Consider the following 18,592-nt stretch of genomic DNA (forward strand, 5'->3'; position numbering starts at 1 on the left):
TTTTTATTTTTTGTTTATTTTTCTGCGGGTTTGCTATGCAGACTGACCATTGTACGGAACTGTTATATGATTGTGTGGTATTGAAGGTTGAAATTTGCTTGAAGGACACCAATGATTGCATTCATTTTTGTGATCAATCTGCACAAATCTGGACTTTGTGAAGTGAACTTTAAGAGCAAATCGATGAATTCTTTTTAACAGACTACGTTTCGAATCAAAAATCGATTATATTTACTGCTTTAAACAACAGCTGGATATTGGGGAGAGGGTGGAAGGTTACTTAGTAGCAATACTTTAATACAATTAACAATTAATCAAGGACGCCAGCGTTCTAATAGCAAATAATTAAGGCATACGAGGATTATAGTATAAAAAAGCTTAAATATTTTGCTGTAAGTTTTTGGTAATAAACGTACGTATTAGGTAAATCGTCAGTCTGTAAACCCCGACTGAGTCGGTTAACTTAAAAAGGGACCCTGTATAGGAACTTATTATTAGTAGCACGTACGTATAATCGATTTTCAATTCTCGATCGACGACTTTAAAAGTCACGCAATTGAGCAGTCCAACGTTTATAAAACGGTAATTAAAAATGTATTTTAAAACTTTCAATTTAAAGCTGAAATTTTCGTATTCTTTACAACTTATTGTAATCAACTTGAAGTAGAAAATAGAACATAACTCTTTGAATAGACGTCGAAAAATAACGTTATAGAAGAATATAGATTGTTCGTTTAAACGTAGAATGTTAAAAAGTAATTCACGATTTGCGATAAAACTTGATAAATACATGCCTACCCAGTTGTCAAATTGAGGTTGGTCTAAACAAGAACACGCCGCAATAAAATGCGGGTATTTTTCAAGATATTTTTTGCAACTACCCTCAAAACTTGCCAGACATATATTTATCAAGTTATACCAATTCATAGTGCAAAGTTTCCATAGATGTTCGTGTTTATTTGTGTTTATATGTTCATGTGTCTGCTTATCCGTACTATGTTCGTGTGTATATCTGTCTATGTGTTTGTATGTATGTTTGTATACTTGATCTGTATGTTCATGTGTCCGTATCCCGTGTTTGTCCGCATATCCGAGTCCATATTCACGCGCGAGTTCGTCAGTATGTCCGTATATGAGTGTAGCGCTGGGTCGCTAGAGCGCGGCGGGCGGGTGCGTTGGCGGAGCGGGTCACCGCGAACCCCCGCGGCCCCGCCGGCCCGGTTTCCCGCGGCGGTTGAAACCCCTTTACGAAATAACGTTTAGCTTTAGTATACTTATCAATGACAATCATCAAAGTTTTTGACATTTATTAAAATTGTTGCTACAAGCCCACAGCTTCGCTGGCGCAAACATAATATCACCTCAAATTTTCATACAAACCCACAACAATTCACAGAACCGAATATTCATATTTATCATTCCAAAAGTTCATAAGTTCGTATAGGAGCTACCAACGTTGACAAGAGAGAATTTTAGTATAGTTGGTTCTTTGATATACTTTTTCTCTTCCTATTTCGGTTAGAGTCCGGGCTGTCTGGCTGGCTGCAGTGGTTGCGTTTATTAGTGCGCATCTTATCTGCACAGGAAAATATCCGTAATTTGAAGTCATTTATTAACGCGTAATTTTTAATCTTTTGCCTTTAGATAGATCCATTAGACATAATTTTTTTTATTGCAAGACGTTTTTTTCGTTGTTAAATAAGTGCCAGACGCAATTTTTTTATTTCATAATCATTAAAATGTCATCGAAATAAGTGAAATTCCATCAACATGCTTTACCACCACTACCGCCAGCCAGACTCTAACCTAAATAGCAAGAGAAACAGTATATCAAAAACCCAACTATACCTACTAAAATGACTTTTTTTAAAACGTTAATAGCTCCCGTACCAAGTGTTATAACAATAAATTTCAGTCGCAATTTTATTTCAAAAAGGTACCTACAGACATGATAAAACACCAAATCATTCTTTCGCATCATAATATTTAAAAAAAATACAAAAAAATCCCAAAAAAAATTTTTTTTTTCGAAAAAATCTCACCTATACGGCCCATTGTACGGCTGGCGGGCGGGCGAAGAGGGCCCGGCGGCGGCCGAAGCCCCAGCCCCGGATGAGCCGGGAGCTGCGGCTCCAGAGGGGCCTCTGGCCGGACCGCTTGATGCCTCCCCTCTAGACGGGGCCGGGGCCGGGGCCGGGGCTTGTGGCTCCTGAAATTAATAGTTAGGAATGGTTAATATGAAAAAAATGTATAAATAATAATAAATTTAGGAAAAAAAGCAAAAAAATGCGGTTAAACTCATGAAATTATTGTATTGTCTCCGATCCTTGCTATGTGTACAAATTTTGAATTCAATCTGTAAAGAGAGGCAAAACTAACAAACATGAAACGTGAAGCTAATATAAGCGTGTTAATTTTTTTTTCTACAATTTGAGAGGTGGAAGCAAATAAACATTACTATTGTTACAAGTGTCTATCGGCGTTTTGCAATTTATTTAATGATAAATAATATTATAATGCTTACCTCCACCACCGCCTCTTGTTGAACTGGATCAGTGATGATGAGCGGTGGTGGTTCCACATCACCAAAACCTATCACACCGCCGCGAGCGAGTTGGCGAGCGAATAGAATTGCCATGTCATCTTGCACAGCCTATGAAGAGATTTATTGAAAATATACATAGATAAATAAAAATAAATAAATAAAATAGATTTTATGACTTGTCAAAATAATGGAATGGACTTTAATGTCTTAAAAAAAACTCAGTAAAACAGCCGAGTTTACGAAATATGTAGAAAGAAAGATACAACATTTATTTGACTCCATATTATTAGGTACAATTAACAAACAATATAATAATAAAACTTTTATTTAAAGTAGGTACATAAAAAGTAGAGCGAAATAAAAAAAAAACACACTCAGCAAAATCAGCTTCAATAGCAAGGAAAAAAATCCTTCCTAAAATATTCAAGATTGTTTCACCAATTCTTAGTTTAAATAATAGCTTACCCGTATATTATCATTAATACAGAATGGTTCTTCAACTTCAGATTCCATTGGAGCCGGTGCCTTCTGCAGCTCATCCACATCGAATTGAACAACCGATCGGCAGACTGGGCAGGTTTGCTAGAAAAGATTTTCTATTACTTGGGCAGTACAGGCTTAAAATTTGATGAAACTTGATAGTTCGCATCGCTTTATGTGTTTTTAGTTTTTGTAACAAATATGAAAATTAACAAACAATATTATTTATTACCACAAGAAAATCAAATAGTGGCTCAATTAGTATGATAAAAAATATGTATGAAAAATTTAAAGATACTGTTTTACAAACACGTTTTGATTCATTATACCTTGAAGGGTTGAGCCTCCATCTTCTGCCACGTAGGTAGTTTTTCAAACTCCTCATCATAGTATTTCTTGCCCAGAATGAGGTGTTTGGACATGCAGTGGCTATGGAAATAGTGGAAGCATGGCGTCTTGATGAACACATCTCCCTGGACGAAGGTGTTTAGGCAGATGACGCATTGCCCTTGCGGCAGGTTGCACTGAGTGAGGTGCTCCCTTACCACCTATGAAACAAACAATTACTTGAATGATCCTTTCATTTTCTCGTAGATAGTTTTTGTGTTATAGAGAATAAGGGTCGAATAGAAAAACTTCAAAGCGGGATTCGCGTGAAGCACTCAGGTTCAAATCCCGACTTTTTCTATTCTTTATAAATTAATAACTTTAATTAAATTTCAGAATTGATTTCGACCCCTATTCTCTATTAAACATTTTTATGAAGCATTTGAATGTCATAAAGGCAAAGATATCAAATCCAGTTAAAGTTATTATATACAGGTGAACTTTTCAACTGGGCGTGGTCGGCGAACTCCAAAACACAAAAATCATTCTTATATAGGTATGTTTATAAACATTTCCCTACCCATCCCTAAACTCGCATATTACGTTTATTCGTATTATTAAAACTTCAAGTAATATTTAATTAATTTGTGTTTCAGTCGCTTGTTTACCTTTCTGCGCTAACTTCCCTCCGGTCAAATTCGCGGCTATAGATTATAGGCATAGGTAAAAAAAAAACGAATTTCCAATGAAGTAGCAAATTTCCAAATAAATACAACTATGTATAAATGTTACCGCTCCGGCCGCATTGTACAGGTTGGTTTTTATTATAGGATAAATTAAAAAAAATGACAACAAAAAATAATTTTATGCATTCTGTGATGAAATGAATTTTCCAATGTTTAATAGAAAAAAAACATACATTTGACATCACTCTTTACCGCAGCGTTCTACGATTTTCTAAAAGTTTCAGATTTCACCTGCCACACCCAGTTGAAATATTCACTCCGTATCTATACTAATATTATAAAGCTGAAGAGTTTGTTTGTTTGTTTGAACGCGCTAATTTCGGGAACTACTGGTCCGATTTGAAAAATTCTTTCGGTGATTCTTTCGGTTAGATAGCCCATTTATCGAGGAAGGTTATAGGCTATATATCATCACGCTACGACCAACAGGGGTGGAGCCACGGGGGTGAAACCGCGCGGAGCAGCTAGTGTAATATATAGGCTATTTTTGTATTTGGATATGCAAAAAAGAAAAGATATCAAATATTTCTTGTTTGTAATATCAGTTTACGTACTGGTTAATTAAATCAACACACAAATAAAGCATAATATATTTATGAAGAATAACATAAAAAGAGAAATTAGGGGGAATCCCCTGTTGAATGTTTAGCATCAAGAAAATTGTATTTAAGTAATACTGATATCAAGAGTTAAATACATTTTATTATTGCTTAAACTGCAAAATTCAAACCCATTCAGATGTTTTAATATACTTAGTTTTACAAAACATGTGTTAAATAACAATTTCAATAAAAATTTTTTTAGTAAGACTGATTTAATTTCAATTTCTTGACTTAACAAGGCCTATGATTTTTCTCTTACTGGCATAATTAGCCCTTCCATTATATGTTATTAGCGGTATCGGTAAAAGAAACAAGCAAGGGGAAAAGCGCCGTCGGCCATTTTGATGAAGGTTTTGATCAAAATTTTCATTAAAATTCTAATAGCTTGGGTCAGTCGCAACCAAATCAAATTATTCCTTTGATACAATCCATTTTATAGTATTTTGCGCATCTAACACGAAATAATTTTTCAAATTGGACCAGTAGTTTCTGAGATTAGCGCGTTCAAACAAACAAACATACTCTTCAGCTTTATAATATTTGTATAGATGGATGTATACTGTTAGTTAAATTACACAATTTAAATAAGAGACCAGATTAAACTTAAGTTAATTAAATTTAAATTCAAAAAGCAGTCAATGCTTTATATTCATAAAAAAAATGGAAAATGTAAAATTCCAATACTCTGATAAGAGCAAAAGCTTTGTTATCCCATTTTTATGTGTAGTCCATTTAAAACAAGAGTGTGAGATAATTAAAACAAAACAAGGAGTTAAATGTATGTTGCTTGATACCTTATAATTAAATAAAATTAAAAATGAAATTCGCCAATTGCCATTCTTATTATATTTATGGTCTTATGTTAAGCCTTGCATTCCATATGTCACCAAGAGATAAACTGTTAATTAAAAATTCCAACACATCCCAATTTTAATGAATAAATCAATATTAAAATTTTGTTAAGATACATACTAATTTAAATACAGTAAGAATAATATGATACATAATAATTTAGGTTTTGTTTTAATGTTTCTAGAACCTTCCCTTTCTATTACAAGTTTAATTAAAATGTATATCTCAGTGTAACATCCTATCCTCAAGTCTGAATGTATTATTTAGATGAATGGAGAAGACCTTGGTAAAGCAAGCTTTTGTCTCGGTCTAATGTAGGTCACAGAGAACCTGTTGCATAATATTCTCCTATTATACTTATTCCTACTTATATAATCAAGTAATTATCTGTTAGAAATTTCTGGAAAATTCTTATGTAAAATGTTTGCAAGAATAAATTTAATTCCACTTTTATAGTACAATATGTGCATCCTTTTTGTTAAAATAGCAAGCAATATTATACTATTAATCTTATTTGAAATTCTTACCTCAATCAATTCGTACACAATCAGGTTCCCGGGATTTGCCGTCAACTTCCCTTCTATACCTGACTGAATTAAAGTCATAATGTTATCGTCAAGGCCTCTGGGATTCTTCATGACGACGTTGGGCCTGGTATCCGGATAGTTTGGTGTCAAGTTGATCTCCATAGTTATACAAACATACTGTTCCTCGATGTTATCACCAGTAGCTGGAAGAATGTTTATTTCAAGACTTTTTGGTTTCCCATCTTCTCGGTTAATCACGATGTCCGTGGCAAATATAGCCTCCAGAGCTTGGAGCTCTTCAACAACTCTGTAAAACACCAAAAATAATTGATTTTAACTAATTCTTAACCAATTAATCAAATTTTATGAAAAATTACACACCTGTCGTCAATAGCGGCGGTACTCATGATGATAGCTGAACGCAAACTGGCCCAAATTGTATCCGGGGCTCAGACTCAGATAGCTTTTTTTAGTGCATTAAGTTCAGGCAGGCGCAATGCAGTCGTTGCAGGCAGCTAACAGCTGGTTTACCGAATCCCAACAAAAATCAATCTTGCTATCACTTGTAACCACAGATAACATGAGATTTCAAGTTGTGACATAAGGTAATGACGTTTGTTGTTTGACAGATTATGTCATTGCTATTTCGTTAAAATAGCTGACATTCTGTGCTGCCATTCATAAAAAATAATATCTTTTTCGATAACTTTTTCTGCTTTATATATTACTAGCTTACCGCCCGCGGCTTCGCCCACGTTTTTAAAGAAAAACCCGTTCCCGTAGGATTTCCGGGATAAAACCTATCCTATGTCCTTTCTCGGGTATCAAAATCTCCATACCAAATTTCATGCAAATTGGTTCAGTAGTTTAGGCGTGATTGAGTAACAGACAGACAGACAGAGTTACTTTCGCATTTATAATATTAGTATGGATATTATATATTATAGAGACGATTGTGTGTTGTTCTATCGGGAATCGTTATTCCTTCTAAAATCTCGTTATTTTGGAAAAGAAAAAATAAATGATGTCCCTCTATCGGTACTAAGCGCGAACGGACTTGTAGTTTTCATACAGTGATCACGTAAAAAATACATAAACAAAAAAATAACGTTTTCTGATGTTTGATTTTACGCGAGTATTATACATTTAGAAATTAAAGACTTTTTAACGGATTTTATACGCGATTTATTCATTCTATTATTTTCCCGACGTTTCGAACACTGGTCGACTGGTCGAGCGTGGTCACGGGGAGACTTAGCGGGGAGACATGTGTCTCCCCGTGACCACGCTCGCTGTAAAGTGTTCGAAACGTCGGGAAAATAATAGAATGAATAAATCGCGTTTAAAATCCGTTAAAAAATCTTTAATTTCTAAAAAAATAACGCCAAAATATTTTTGCTAAATTTTTCCTTAAAATACATGTTTTCTTCTTTAGCTTCGCGCAGCCAGCATACGCTTCGCTAATGATGTGAGCATTTTGTCTATGAAAACATAATCTTAAACCCATGGACCTTAAAGTATAATATATAATTACAGTAGTATAGAGCGTGTGTATTGCACAAATTGCTTGTAACTATTCTCTAATCTGTGGCTTTAGTGCACATCGTAGGCAGATGAGCTATAGATATTATATAGATGTGTGTGTGACCAATAGGGATGGGTAGGTATCAAATGCGTGTTGAGCTATCGATAAGTTATGTAAATAAATATGTACCTATCTTAAGTAAATTTTATGTTCAATATGTTATTAAAGGAGAAATGTATGAATAAAGTATATACATACATATATGTAATTTTAAATTTGTTTACCAACTGAATAAAGTGTGTTTATTCCATTTGAATATTTCTTGTATTAATTATTATAAGTAGATTGTCAAGTATACTTTATAGTATAAGTATACTTTTATTGTAAAAAAAGTTTGGAAAATCCAAAAGTGCACGACTCATAATGCTCATTTAATTATGATATAAAAAAAAAAAACTTATTCTAGTTTTCGTTTTTTATTAATTGCAATTAAACGACACTGAATTAATTAATCATTCGCATTCAGTGACCTACAATCGTCGATTAGAATATTTAAAAAAAAAAATTAACTCAAATGATGGATTTTTTCACAAGTTATAGTGTTTTCAGGTTTCACACATGACGGACAGGAAATTTTTTTGACCTATTTCGGTGTTTTTTTCCAATTCTATTGAAGTAAATCAATTTTTAAAAAGTATGGGATTAATCTCCATTAAATTATCTCGACAATAGTATGCAAAATATCTTGATTCCGTGAACTAACAAGGCTATAATAATAAGAATAGCTGCAAAAATGAGGCGAAAAAAATTTTTCGATCGTAAAGCACTCTCTGATGCTTCGCATCATGAGTCGTGCAAAAGTATTTCATTTAGGTATTACAGAAACATTCAAGTTGAGTACAGTTCAGATACTAGAAGGTACATTAGGTATTATTTATTTTTATATTAATTTAAACTCGGAAAGACAAAGAATGCGATAGAAAATAGCTGCTCACCCAAGAAGCTTATATCTAATAGGGTAGACTGGGTACGGTTGTGCCAGGTCCCAGTAGTGACAGTCGTCATATTTTCGAAAATATAGGGAATAGCAGACTGCAGAGGTCATGCAATGGGAAAGAGGAGCGGCTTGCTCGTCTCAACCTGTTTCACAGGGTTGCATCATTTTCCGCGCAGTGAGTACGTGAGTAGAAGCCCATTTTGATTTTAACCGCCAAAAAGTAAGTTTTTTCGTTCATTTTCATTTCCCAAATTACTGTAATATCTATGTTGATAAGGTATTGAGTGTTATTCATCGATATAAGTCACATATTAGCAGTTTAATATCAATAATTACATTTATTGTAGGTTATTTTGTCTTGGCGTAGTGATTGTATTTTTATAAAAACAGTCTCTGGTAAAGGTTGTGACACTTTAACCGGGTACGGTTGTGACCAAGTTGTGACATAAGCACAGAATACATAATTGTAGCTAAACGCTACAGAACAGACACTCTCCGCCTCCCGCCAAAATTAAATACTTACCTCACCCCGCACGATCAGGCTAAAAATGATCCACATTTTTCTACAGGGACGATACGCAACGAAGATTGACAACATTAATCAAATTGACTTAAAGTAATTTTATTATTTTGGAATTGTGATTATCATTTTTCGTAGAAAATGTTTAGATATTGTGCTGTTTACGGATGTATTTCATCAGAAAAACGCGAATTTTTTTTTACTCAAAAAGTGTACCGTGTACCGTGTCGCAGTACGAAGATGCATCATTACTTATTTTGATATACTTTACTATGAGAAAATTTTTTTTTTGTTTGAAAGATACTATGAGAATATTTTTATTTTTTATTTGAAGATGAGCACTTTTATTACGTTTGGAGTTTTGTTTCAAAGTAGAGTTTCTACAAACATAAGTTTTATTGTGATTGTGACTGTGATTGACATTTCTTTGATAAGTAGGTATTGTAATTTTTACTAATTTTTTAATGAAGACTGTTATATAAAGTCAGTATTATTGGTACTGATAATATATCTAAAGATACTTTATTGCCATGAAAGTTGTGTAAGATTAAACTGATACCAGATTTTATCACTTTTGTAAGGACAGTATTTTTTGTTAAATGAGTCATATTATAAAAAAATAATATTTCTTGTAATGTAAGTAATAAGTAAAGACATGAACAAGTATTTCGTGATCATTTAGAGCATTTCTATCCTCTTGGGTAATCATTTCACATAATTTTCATACTGTCACTATTGACCCCCAGTACTGTCACAACCGCCCCTGGGATGTGGTCGATTGTGACAATCTTCCTTTGTTTAAATAAATATTTTTCGTAATTTAACTATGTATTTGATTTAGGCCTAAAGTTTTAACATTAAGTCGTTAACTAATGAATAAACTACATTATAATACAGTTTTTGTTCAGATTATTAGCATAATTTAAAAAATATAGGCGGACAAACTAAAATTGTCACTACTGTATCCAGTTTACCCCACACTGGAGATTTCAGTATGAACATTAACTTGTAACAAGAAAATATGACCTTGAATGACGCCTGTATGTTTTTTATCCCTTTCACACCTAACTTGGCAAGTGGGTGTGAAAGGGATAAAAAAACATACAGGCGTCATTCAACGTCATATTTTCTTGTTACAAGTTAATGTTCATACTGAAATCTTCAGTGTATTAGATACTAGCGACCCGCCCCGGCTTCGCACGGGTGCAATGCTTATACTAAATACACTACAGAAAAACTGTGAACGTTGTATATAAAAACATAGCGGCCCTCTTCGGCTTCGCACGGGTATAAAATATATTATAGCCGAGCGGCCGACCGGTGCCGCCGCAAACGCTACGTCCCGCAAATTTTAAATCTGTAATATCTTCGAAAATATTCACTTAAATCATACGGTGTAAAGGGCCATATAGATCTATATTAAATGAACAATGTATTCAAGGTATTTAATTGGTTATGGATTAATGCTTAATTGGTTAAAATCGCATCGAAAATTAGCCATTATTTGTCGTAAAAAGTAAATGACAAAAAAAGTTATTGTGAGTTATCCATAAGAGATAGACATATTCCATCGCGGACTTTTCTGTAGAACTTTTCAATGTGTATAATACTTAGTACATTATTTTGATAAAACTCGTAGGGTTCAGCCTGCGTTTGCAATGTAAGCGGAAAAAATGTAATTTTTTACGACATTAGAAACCTCAAAAATAACAGTACTTCTCCACTATTTAATGGATGTTATTATACATATAAACCTTCCTCTTGAATCACTTTATCTATTAAAAAAAACCGCATCAAAATCCGTTGCGTAGTTTCAAAGATTTAAGCGTACAAAGGGACATAGGGACATAGGGACAGGGAAAGCGACTTTGTTTTATACTATGTAGTGATGATGATAAGCTTCTTGCTGCTCACCTATTTGTTTCTCGCTCACAGTTCCTTAAACATTATTATCTACTCAAAAAACTGTTTGACAGCTGAGTGAAGCCATTTTCAATCCCTTTCTAAACTGACTGAGACACGTAATAGATCCTTCGCCCATTTTTGCAAGTGATTACTATCAAGCTAATTTTCCGTGAGTAGCTTTATTTTGATGAGACGCCCAATAATTTCCTGTACGAAACTCTTGATTGTAGCTAACAGAGGTAACAAGGATAAAATGTTTTGATTTGATGGTTCTCAAATATTTATTACTAACTGAATTTTTTTTGTGTTCAATCTAAAGATAATTATCTAAATCATTCGAAAAAATAATATTTGTCCTACAAAATCTATTGTTTGATCAAAGAGTCCCCTCTTTCCAATGTGTATCGATAACGAGGTCATCATATACTCACGGAAAATTAGCTTGATAGTAATCACTTGCAAAAATGGGAGAAGGATCCTGGACTATAAATTATTGTAAACCGTACACGCTACGGTCTACCGTACAGGTTTGCTTATGCAGGTCACCTGACAAGTGGGGGACATTCAGGAGATCCGAGACACCCAAGAATTATTGATTTTCGATCTTGCTCCGATCGCCTGTACACACAGCTACAGGTTCAAAAATCTGCTCAGGTCTACCTCCAGACACGTAACGGTCCACTTGCGCAGGTATACCTGCACAGAAGGACCTGTCAGGTGTACCGTTATAGCATGTGGGAGCCTTTATGGACGACAATAATTTTGCGTCAGATAAGATCCATGATTATAAGCACAATGTATTCACAAACAATATGTGGACTAGAAATTTCAAGTATTAATTTTATATTTTTTAGTAGATATACATATTATATAAGTAGTTTTTTATTAGGTAATTTAATATCTTGAACTACATTTCGGTCACAAGCGTATCATTTCACGATTGTCCATATATAAGTCAGGTGGCAGCTCGTCCCTGCAAAACCAAAATAAATATTGTTATATTACGACAAGTTGTAAACGTAATTAAGTAATGTGGTATACCTAGTTTAAGCCTAGTTAAATAGGGGAATCAAATAAAAGTATGACATCACTAACCACAGTTGTGACTAACCGCAAGAGATATGGATAAATATATCTGCCTCCATGAATGACATCAAACTTGGACATAGTCGTAAGTTATAGTAAAGTCCGGTCGCGGAGCAGAAAGAATTTCGTACAATGACCTCTTTACCTACTGACAGTGGTCACAAACATTTTTGAATGAAGTGCAGTTTACATGAAATATTTGGAGGAGAAAATGTTTTTTACTAATTTATTAAATAAATGTTTTAGGCATGCTAATATTGATAAAGGTAAGTTTCCTCCAGCATTAAGAAATTTAAATTATACTATTACTATATTATACCTATGCTATTACTTATTATTACTAGGTATAGTATATTATTACTTAATAAACAATCAATTTTTTGGACATCTAATATTCTTGGTGTGAATCTATCCTTCTTATATATTTTCTATTACGATCTTACCTTCTACGAAATAATCGGTGCCAAATCTTTTTCTTGCATACAAATGACACGAACAACGCGACTCCAATCAGCATGTTATATGTATCCAATATATACCAGATCCTATTGTAGTCAGGATAGAAGGAGCTAATCATTTCTAAGACCCAGGAAATTCCCATTAGTAGGGAAATCTTTATGACTACTTTTAACCTAAAACACATAGAATTACAATTAATGTTTTGCACTTTCCACTATGTATGCGAGAAAATATGATTATAACTCCAAGAAAACTGAGCCTTTTTTAGGGTATTAAGTATTTGTCACAAAACTAATCAGTTCGAAACAAGTTCACAGTATGATATGAATGATAGTGATGAAGTTCGTAAAGGAACACTTTTGAATAAGGTATATTATAGTTATAAAGACCAACAAAACAGAAGAGAAGTTGGTCAATCGCTCTTCCCTTCCTTTTTTAGGTACATGGTAGGTAATGTCACTCTCATTTTGGCGCAAATCTAATTGGCAATAGTTGGAGCGGACCAAACATGAGCCAAATAAAAGAAAAAATACGTTCTCTCGAATTCATTTTTCTCGGGGTCGGGAGTTGTTTCAGTGTACCAGTGTTTTTAACTCGATCCATCTTAAAACAAACAATTAATATCACAGAGTGATAAACTTACCGATTTTTAATTCCTTTCAATTTAGATTCTTTATTCAAAACATCAGGATTTCCATATAAGTTCCAAAAATTACATGCAGTCGCGAAGAAAAAGATATAATTGACAAATAATAATATTGTTATTGGAGCATAGAAATATAGCATTTTTTCTTTACCTAAAACATTATGTATTTTTACTACCAGTTAATTGTATAACATTATACAGTGAAACCTGGTTAAGTGAGACATCAAGGGACCTGCAATGTCGTTTCACTTATAGAGGTATTCCACTTACCCAGTGTCTCAGATATACAGGTATAAATAAATATCTGTCTCATTTACAGAGGGGTGATAACGATTGTAGCTTTCGTTTTGACATTTTTCAAATAAACATCTGTATGATAGTAAAGCGAAACTAAAACTGAAGGTAATTGAAGCTCAAAATTTGTACTTACGTACCTACTTGGAATTACGTGTGGAATTTGTGGGTTGAATATGAATGAGTAAACAAACAATGTTATCTCAGTTACAGAGGTTTATGCATATAAAATTTACTTGCTGTCTCTGTTACAGAGGTAACTATGATGATAAAATAGAAAGAACAAATCCCAGATATAGAGGTTTACCTCGTCCCACTAACAGAGGTAATTCAGTGCCAAAGTGTTGGGACCTCAGCATGAGTTCCAGTTATGGAGGTTTCTCACTTATCCAGGTCCCACTTAACCAAGTTTCACTGTAATAAATAATTTGATCGTGATAATATATAAATTATTACCGCTAAGAAAACATTTCTTTAAAATGTTGGGCTTAATAAACCACGGAACACTGGTCAGGTCCAATTGGTCAATGACTACAGTGAACGTTGATAGTAGTGCAGGAAATCCCCAAGCAAAAACACAACATCGTATGAGAATAATATTCTCTCTCCTTTTAGATATTCTCTCATGTTTTACAATTTTCCTTAAATTACAATAATTGGATTTGCATTAAGTTTAAGCTGCCTATCATTTTATTAATTGACTAAAGCGAAGCTAGTCGAATAGAAAAAGCGATGTAAATTTAAAAAGCAAACATACTTTTACGTAGTCTAGTAATATTATGTCAATGTAATCTAATTACAGAACAGTATACAGTAGAGATGTGTGCTTATGGATACAAATAGTAGGTATATTATGTACCTACCTGAAGCTTCGCCACATGCGAAATCCCATGATTGTCATCCAACAGAAACATGACAAGAAGAAGAAGGAAATGATGAAGTCTGTAAATTTGATTTTTAAAATAATAAATGTTAAAATGTAAATAACATTATTAGGTATAACTAATGAAACAAGGGAGTTTACTTACTGCAACCAAAACAAAATTCAGGCGTTGGATTGGTGTTGGTTAATATGATTCGTGTTATAGCCAATGACAAGAAAGCGCCCAGTAAACTAATTATATATGCCATTAAAATTTTTCCTGGTGTGTTACGTAATTCAGGGATTATGGAATATACAATGATAACTAGTAATAGAAAGATGGACGATATTAATAATGCTGTAAAAAAGGGAAACAATTTTATTTTGAATCTAGAGAAAGAAATAATGATTTTAATGTTAGATTAGACATGTGGTATAAAGGTATAGATATTAGATATGTTACACTACTACTATGGACCCTATAGCCCTGGAAGCTAAACTTAACCACATTTGCAAATTGCAAGGGATAGAAAAAGAGAATCTTTGCATGTTTCTTTGTTAGTATCCTATAAATCTGAAAAGCTTCCTTTACCTATGTGTTAGATTATTGAATTTAAAAAGTGGTACTATTTCGTTTTGTTCTGATAAAAACGACCATATTAGTATAGGTCAAGGTACATACCAGTTATAATATAATAGTTTCTCCATACAGGTTCATCGCTTGAATCTGCTTCTAATTCCCAAAAGTTGGGCGTAAGATTGTGTGTAGAGTCATCTTCAATAAAATCGATGCAGAAAGAGTTATTATTTAAAAGGTTATAAGTAGGGAACGAGTTCGGCAATGAGTAGTAGATACTTAAACTGCCATCCTGAAAAAAAAAATGCATTTAAATATATAGACCGGGAGATACTGACACAAAATTTCGAGTCATTTGTAACAGGATGGCGGTTCTACAGGGTTCTTAGTACGCAATGAAAAAAAGAAAAATGATGGTGTGAACGCTGGTACCGGCGGCTTAGTCGCGTGGGCGTTAGTCGAACTCGTCGGAAAATAGCGAAAGTCAAACGATTTGTAACAGTATGGCACTTATTTTTCCTGGAAGTTTGAGGATCAAAGAATATAAATACAAAATTTCAAAGATGTTGGAAATCTTCACTTATATAAATTAATTTTTCAAGTATGACAGCACTTTTTCCCCCTACTAGAAGTATGGCAAATATAATAATGGTCACATTTTATCAAATACTCTCCAAAAATCCAAATGCAATACTGGTACAAAAAGTTTGGCGAAATAAATTTTTTTTGCAGATTTTCGGCGGTATGGCGACCATTTGGAATCGTCCGAAAAGTATGGCATGGCGATTTTCGTAAATGGCTGCACGACGATGGTTACCTGTGCAAAAGTTAGCTTGGTACAAATGGTTGAATAATTGTTTTATTTAAATCAACATAATCGCGTCGGTATGGCGGGCTGTAAGTCACACCGGAAAAGTATGGCATGACACTACCGCCTACTTCTTTTTTATGGGCTATCGGTAAATACTAAAATTTTTGTGTTACAAATCGTTTATCTTTCGCTATTTTTCCGACGAGTTCGGCTAACGCCCACGCGACTAAGCCACCGATACCAGCGATCACACCATCATTTTTCTTTTTATCATTGCGTACTAAGACCCCTGTAGAACCGCCATCCTGTTACAAATGACTCGAAATTTTGTGTCAACATCTCCCGGTTAATAGTAATCGATTCTAGCAATCGATATATAATATATTATGTGCCTTGGTATAATATACTTATTACTATGTAGGTACTGAAAATGAAATTTTTAAACAAGTCCATGAAACTCTTTACTAATCCTAGAAAGTGCCTGATCAATTTTTACAAAAGAACGGGAGCGTTATGGATATTGCCAGATTGGTGGTGATGTGTTTGCAAACATAAAGTCTATTAATTGTATTTTTCTTTATTGTACCTACAATAAAAAAATAGTCGAGGATCTCAGCTAGTTTGTAATAAAGAACACGTTTTGAAATGAACCTACAAAATTTATAAACATACATTAATAACGGTACGATATGAAGGACGCTGTGAAAATCAATACAATCAGATGCACAAGTATTGGATGGCTAAAATCAGACGATAAGGGCGGGGTCGCATCAATATATTTTCCAGACCCTACGCATCTAGAGCGCTAGGTTGTAAGCGTTGTAAGGATTGAATGTACATCAATTATTTATTGTAACGCTTTGGATGATTTTAAAGGAAAAATATTCTTTATCAACTATTACATGAATCAATTATGAGATAAGTACTATCTTTCCGCCCGCGGGTTCGCTCGCGTCTAAAATAAATGTAAGTTGAATAGCTAACTTGATTTTTTCAGAACGGCTAGATCAATAAGTATAAAACTTCAGTTTCCTGTAATTACAAAATATATAAAGTTTCAATCATAGAATTATTTTTTAAACTAAACTTCAATGTAGTTAAATCTAACCTTTTATTGTACTGAATAAGTTCTTTTTGAACACGATGCTTATTACAGAAACAGGATTAAGTGGATTGGTTGCATCATCTACGATGCATTCGATAAATCAGCATTATAATATGTAGAAATGGATACAAATGCAACGTCATAACTATGTCTCGTCTTCTACGTATTTAATACGTAAGAAGATGACCTCTACGTAGGTAATAATATAGATTTGTACTCACATGAACCAGTTTTACGGAATCAAACAGTGACAAATCAGAAGATCGGGTCACATTAGATATGACCACATTAAATACGTCTTGAAACACTGCATTGGTCCTTCTTAACTCCTTATCGTATATGAGAACTTCCGAAAAATTACGATCAACTAAAGATGGTACACATTCTTCATTATATACATGGTATTTAAAAGGACAACACTTGTACAAGCCTATTTTGTTCTGATTTGTAATTTTTATTAAAAAAATGAGCAACAAAAAGTAAAGTTTCGCCATTGCAATGTCGGTGTACACTAGGACAATACTGAATACAAATTATATTACTCATTCTATGAGTAGGTAATGTTAGGGATAATGATATGAGTTAATATTTTAAGGAATAAATAATATTGGAGATATGACTTGAAGTCTATAAATGGTTATAAATAATTAATATGTAAGTAATTTAAAGTTAAAAAATACATCGGCATAATTTACTATGTATTCTAGTTACACAAATTATAAAAAAAACAACAAGCAAAATTAAGTAAATTAAATTAACAATCAATAAGAATATCGTGAAACACATTCTTATGGAATCCTATCAATACCTACTACTTATAAAAATTTATGAAATAACAATGTGCCTACTAATTAGGTACATGTAATACTTTAGGAACTTAATATGTACCTATTTTTTCCTATTTTACATTTTCCTGTTTATTATAATAAAATAAAGAAAAACAATATCCTGCATATGCCACCTCAAACTTTGTACTGTAAAAACCAGACAGTTGATTTCTGGATTATTTTCTAAATTAGAATAATATGTTTATTTATTAATTCTATAAATAAGAGATCTCATGTAAAAAGTATAAGTTCCACAGTTATAAACAGAAACAACTGAAATAGCTTATTCGATTAGGAATGACGTCTATAAAATTGTATCTTGAGCACATATTAACATAACTACAGAAATTTTTTAATTAAATTCTAATTCTTATTAGATACTAGAGGTCCGCCCCGGCTTCGCCCGTGGTACATATTATTATTTCGCAATAAAAGATAGCGTATGTCCTTTCTCGGGTATCAAAATATCTCCATACCAAATTTCATGCAAATTGGTTCAGTAGTTTAGGCGTGATTGAGTAACAGACAGACAGACAGAGTTACTTTCGCAAGGCTAAACTTTTTAGGGGCTTTCAAGCACAAGCCGCTTGCTCTGGCTTCGTGCGGGTTACAAAAATACAATTTTCATTCTGATTAGTTCAGCTTTCTTTTTGTAAAATAATTTTCACGATATGATCAATACTTGTGAAGATTACGGTATACAAATAAATAAAGTTTGATTCTGAAAAATATGAGTAATAAATAGAGATTTTTTTTGTTGTGCCTGAGACTAACCAAGTTCTATTTTCGTGTACGCTACGCTTTGCGTTTGGCTTTGACTGCTTTTCTTTATTAGTTATTCCCCTATTATGTCCAATGACATTTTCGCGATTTTCGCAAACGTGTGGCAACCGGGAGCC

The 18,592-nt window shown here is 33.4% G+C and overlaps 2 protein-coding genes across 2 annotated transcripts; both read right to left on the minus strand.

Moving 5' to 3' along the window:
- Positions 1-1,035: 1,035 nt before the first annotated feature.
- LOC149903580 (E3 ubiquitin-protein ligase RNF25) lies at positions 1,036-6,659 on the minus strand. Its single transcript, XM_090108869.1, has 7 exons — positions 6,461-6,659; positions 6,080-6,386; positions 3,355-3,573; positions 3,011-3,127; positions 2,525-2,653; positions 2,043-2,209; positions 1,036-1,243 (listed from the first exon to the last, which is right to left on the minus strand). Exons 1-7 carry the CDS (start codon positions 6,484-6,486, stop codon positions 1,189-1,191), a joined length of 1,020 nt encoding a protein of 339 aa, XP_089964995.1. The 5' UTR covers positions 6,487-6,659; the 3' UTR covers positions 1,036-1,188.
- Positions 6,660-11,798: 5,139 nt separating this feature from the next.
- LOC149903581 (G protein-coupled receptor Mth2-like) lies at positions 11,799-17,360 on the minus strand. Its single transcript, XM_090108985.1, has 8 exons — positions 17,088-17,360; positions 15,056-15,242; positions 14,540-14,731; positions 14,375-14,453; positions 13,968-14,152; positions 13,215-13,368; positions 12,556-12,744; positions 11,799-11,999 (listed from the first exon to the last, which is right to left on the minus strand). Exons 1-8 carry the CDS (start codon positions 17,358-17,360, stop codon positions 11,945-11,947), a joined length of 1,314 nt encoding a protein of 437 aa, XP_089965111.1. The 3' UTR covers positions 11,799-11,944.
- Between the last annotated feature and the right edge of the window lie 1,232 nt (positions 17,361-18,592).

This window comes from Colias eurytheme, chromosome 13, assembly GCF_061535395.1.
Source record: "Colias eurytheme isolate Ceu_HAF_F1 chromosome 13, ilColEury1 Martin Lab GWU primary, whole genome shotgun sequence".
In the NCBI taxonomy this organism is placed as follows: Eukaryota; Metazoa; Arthropoda; class Insecta; order Lepidoptera; family Pieridae; genus Colias; species Colias eurytheme.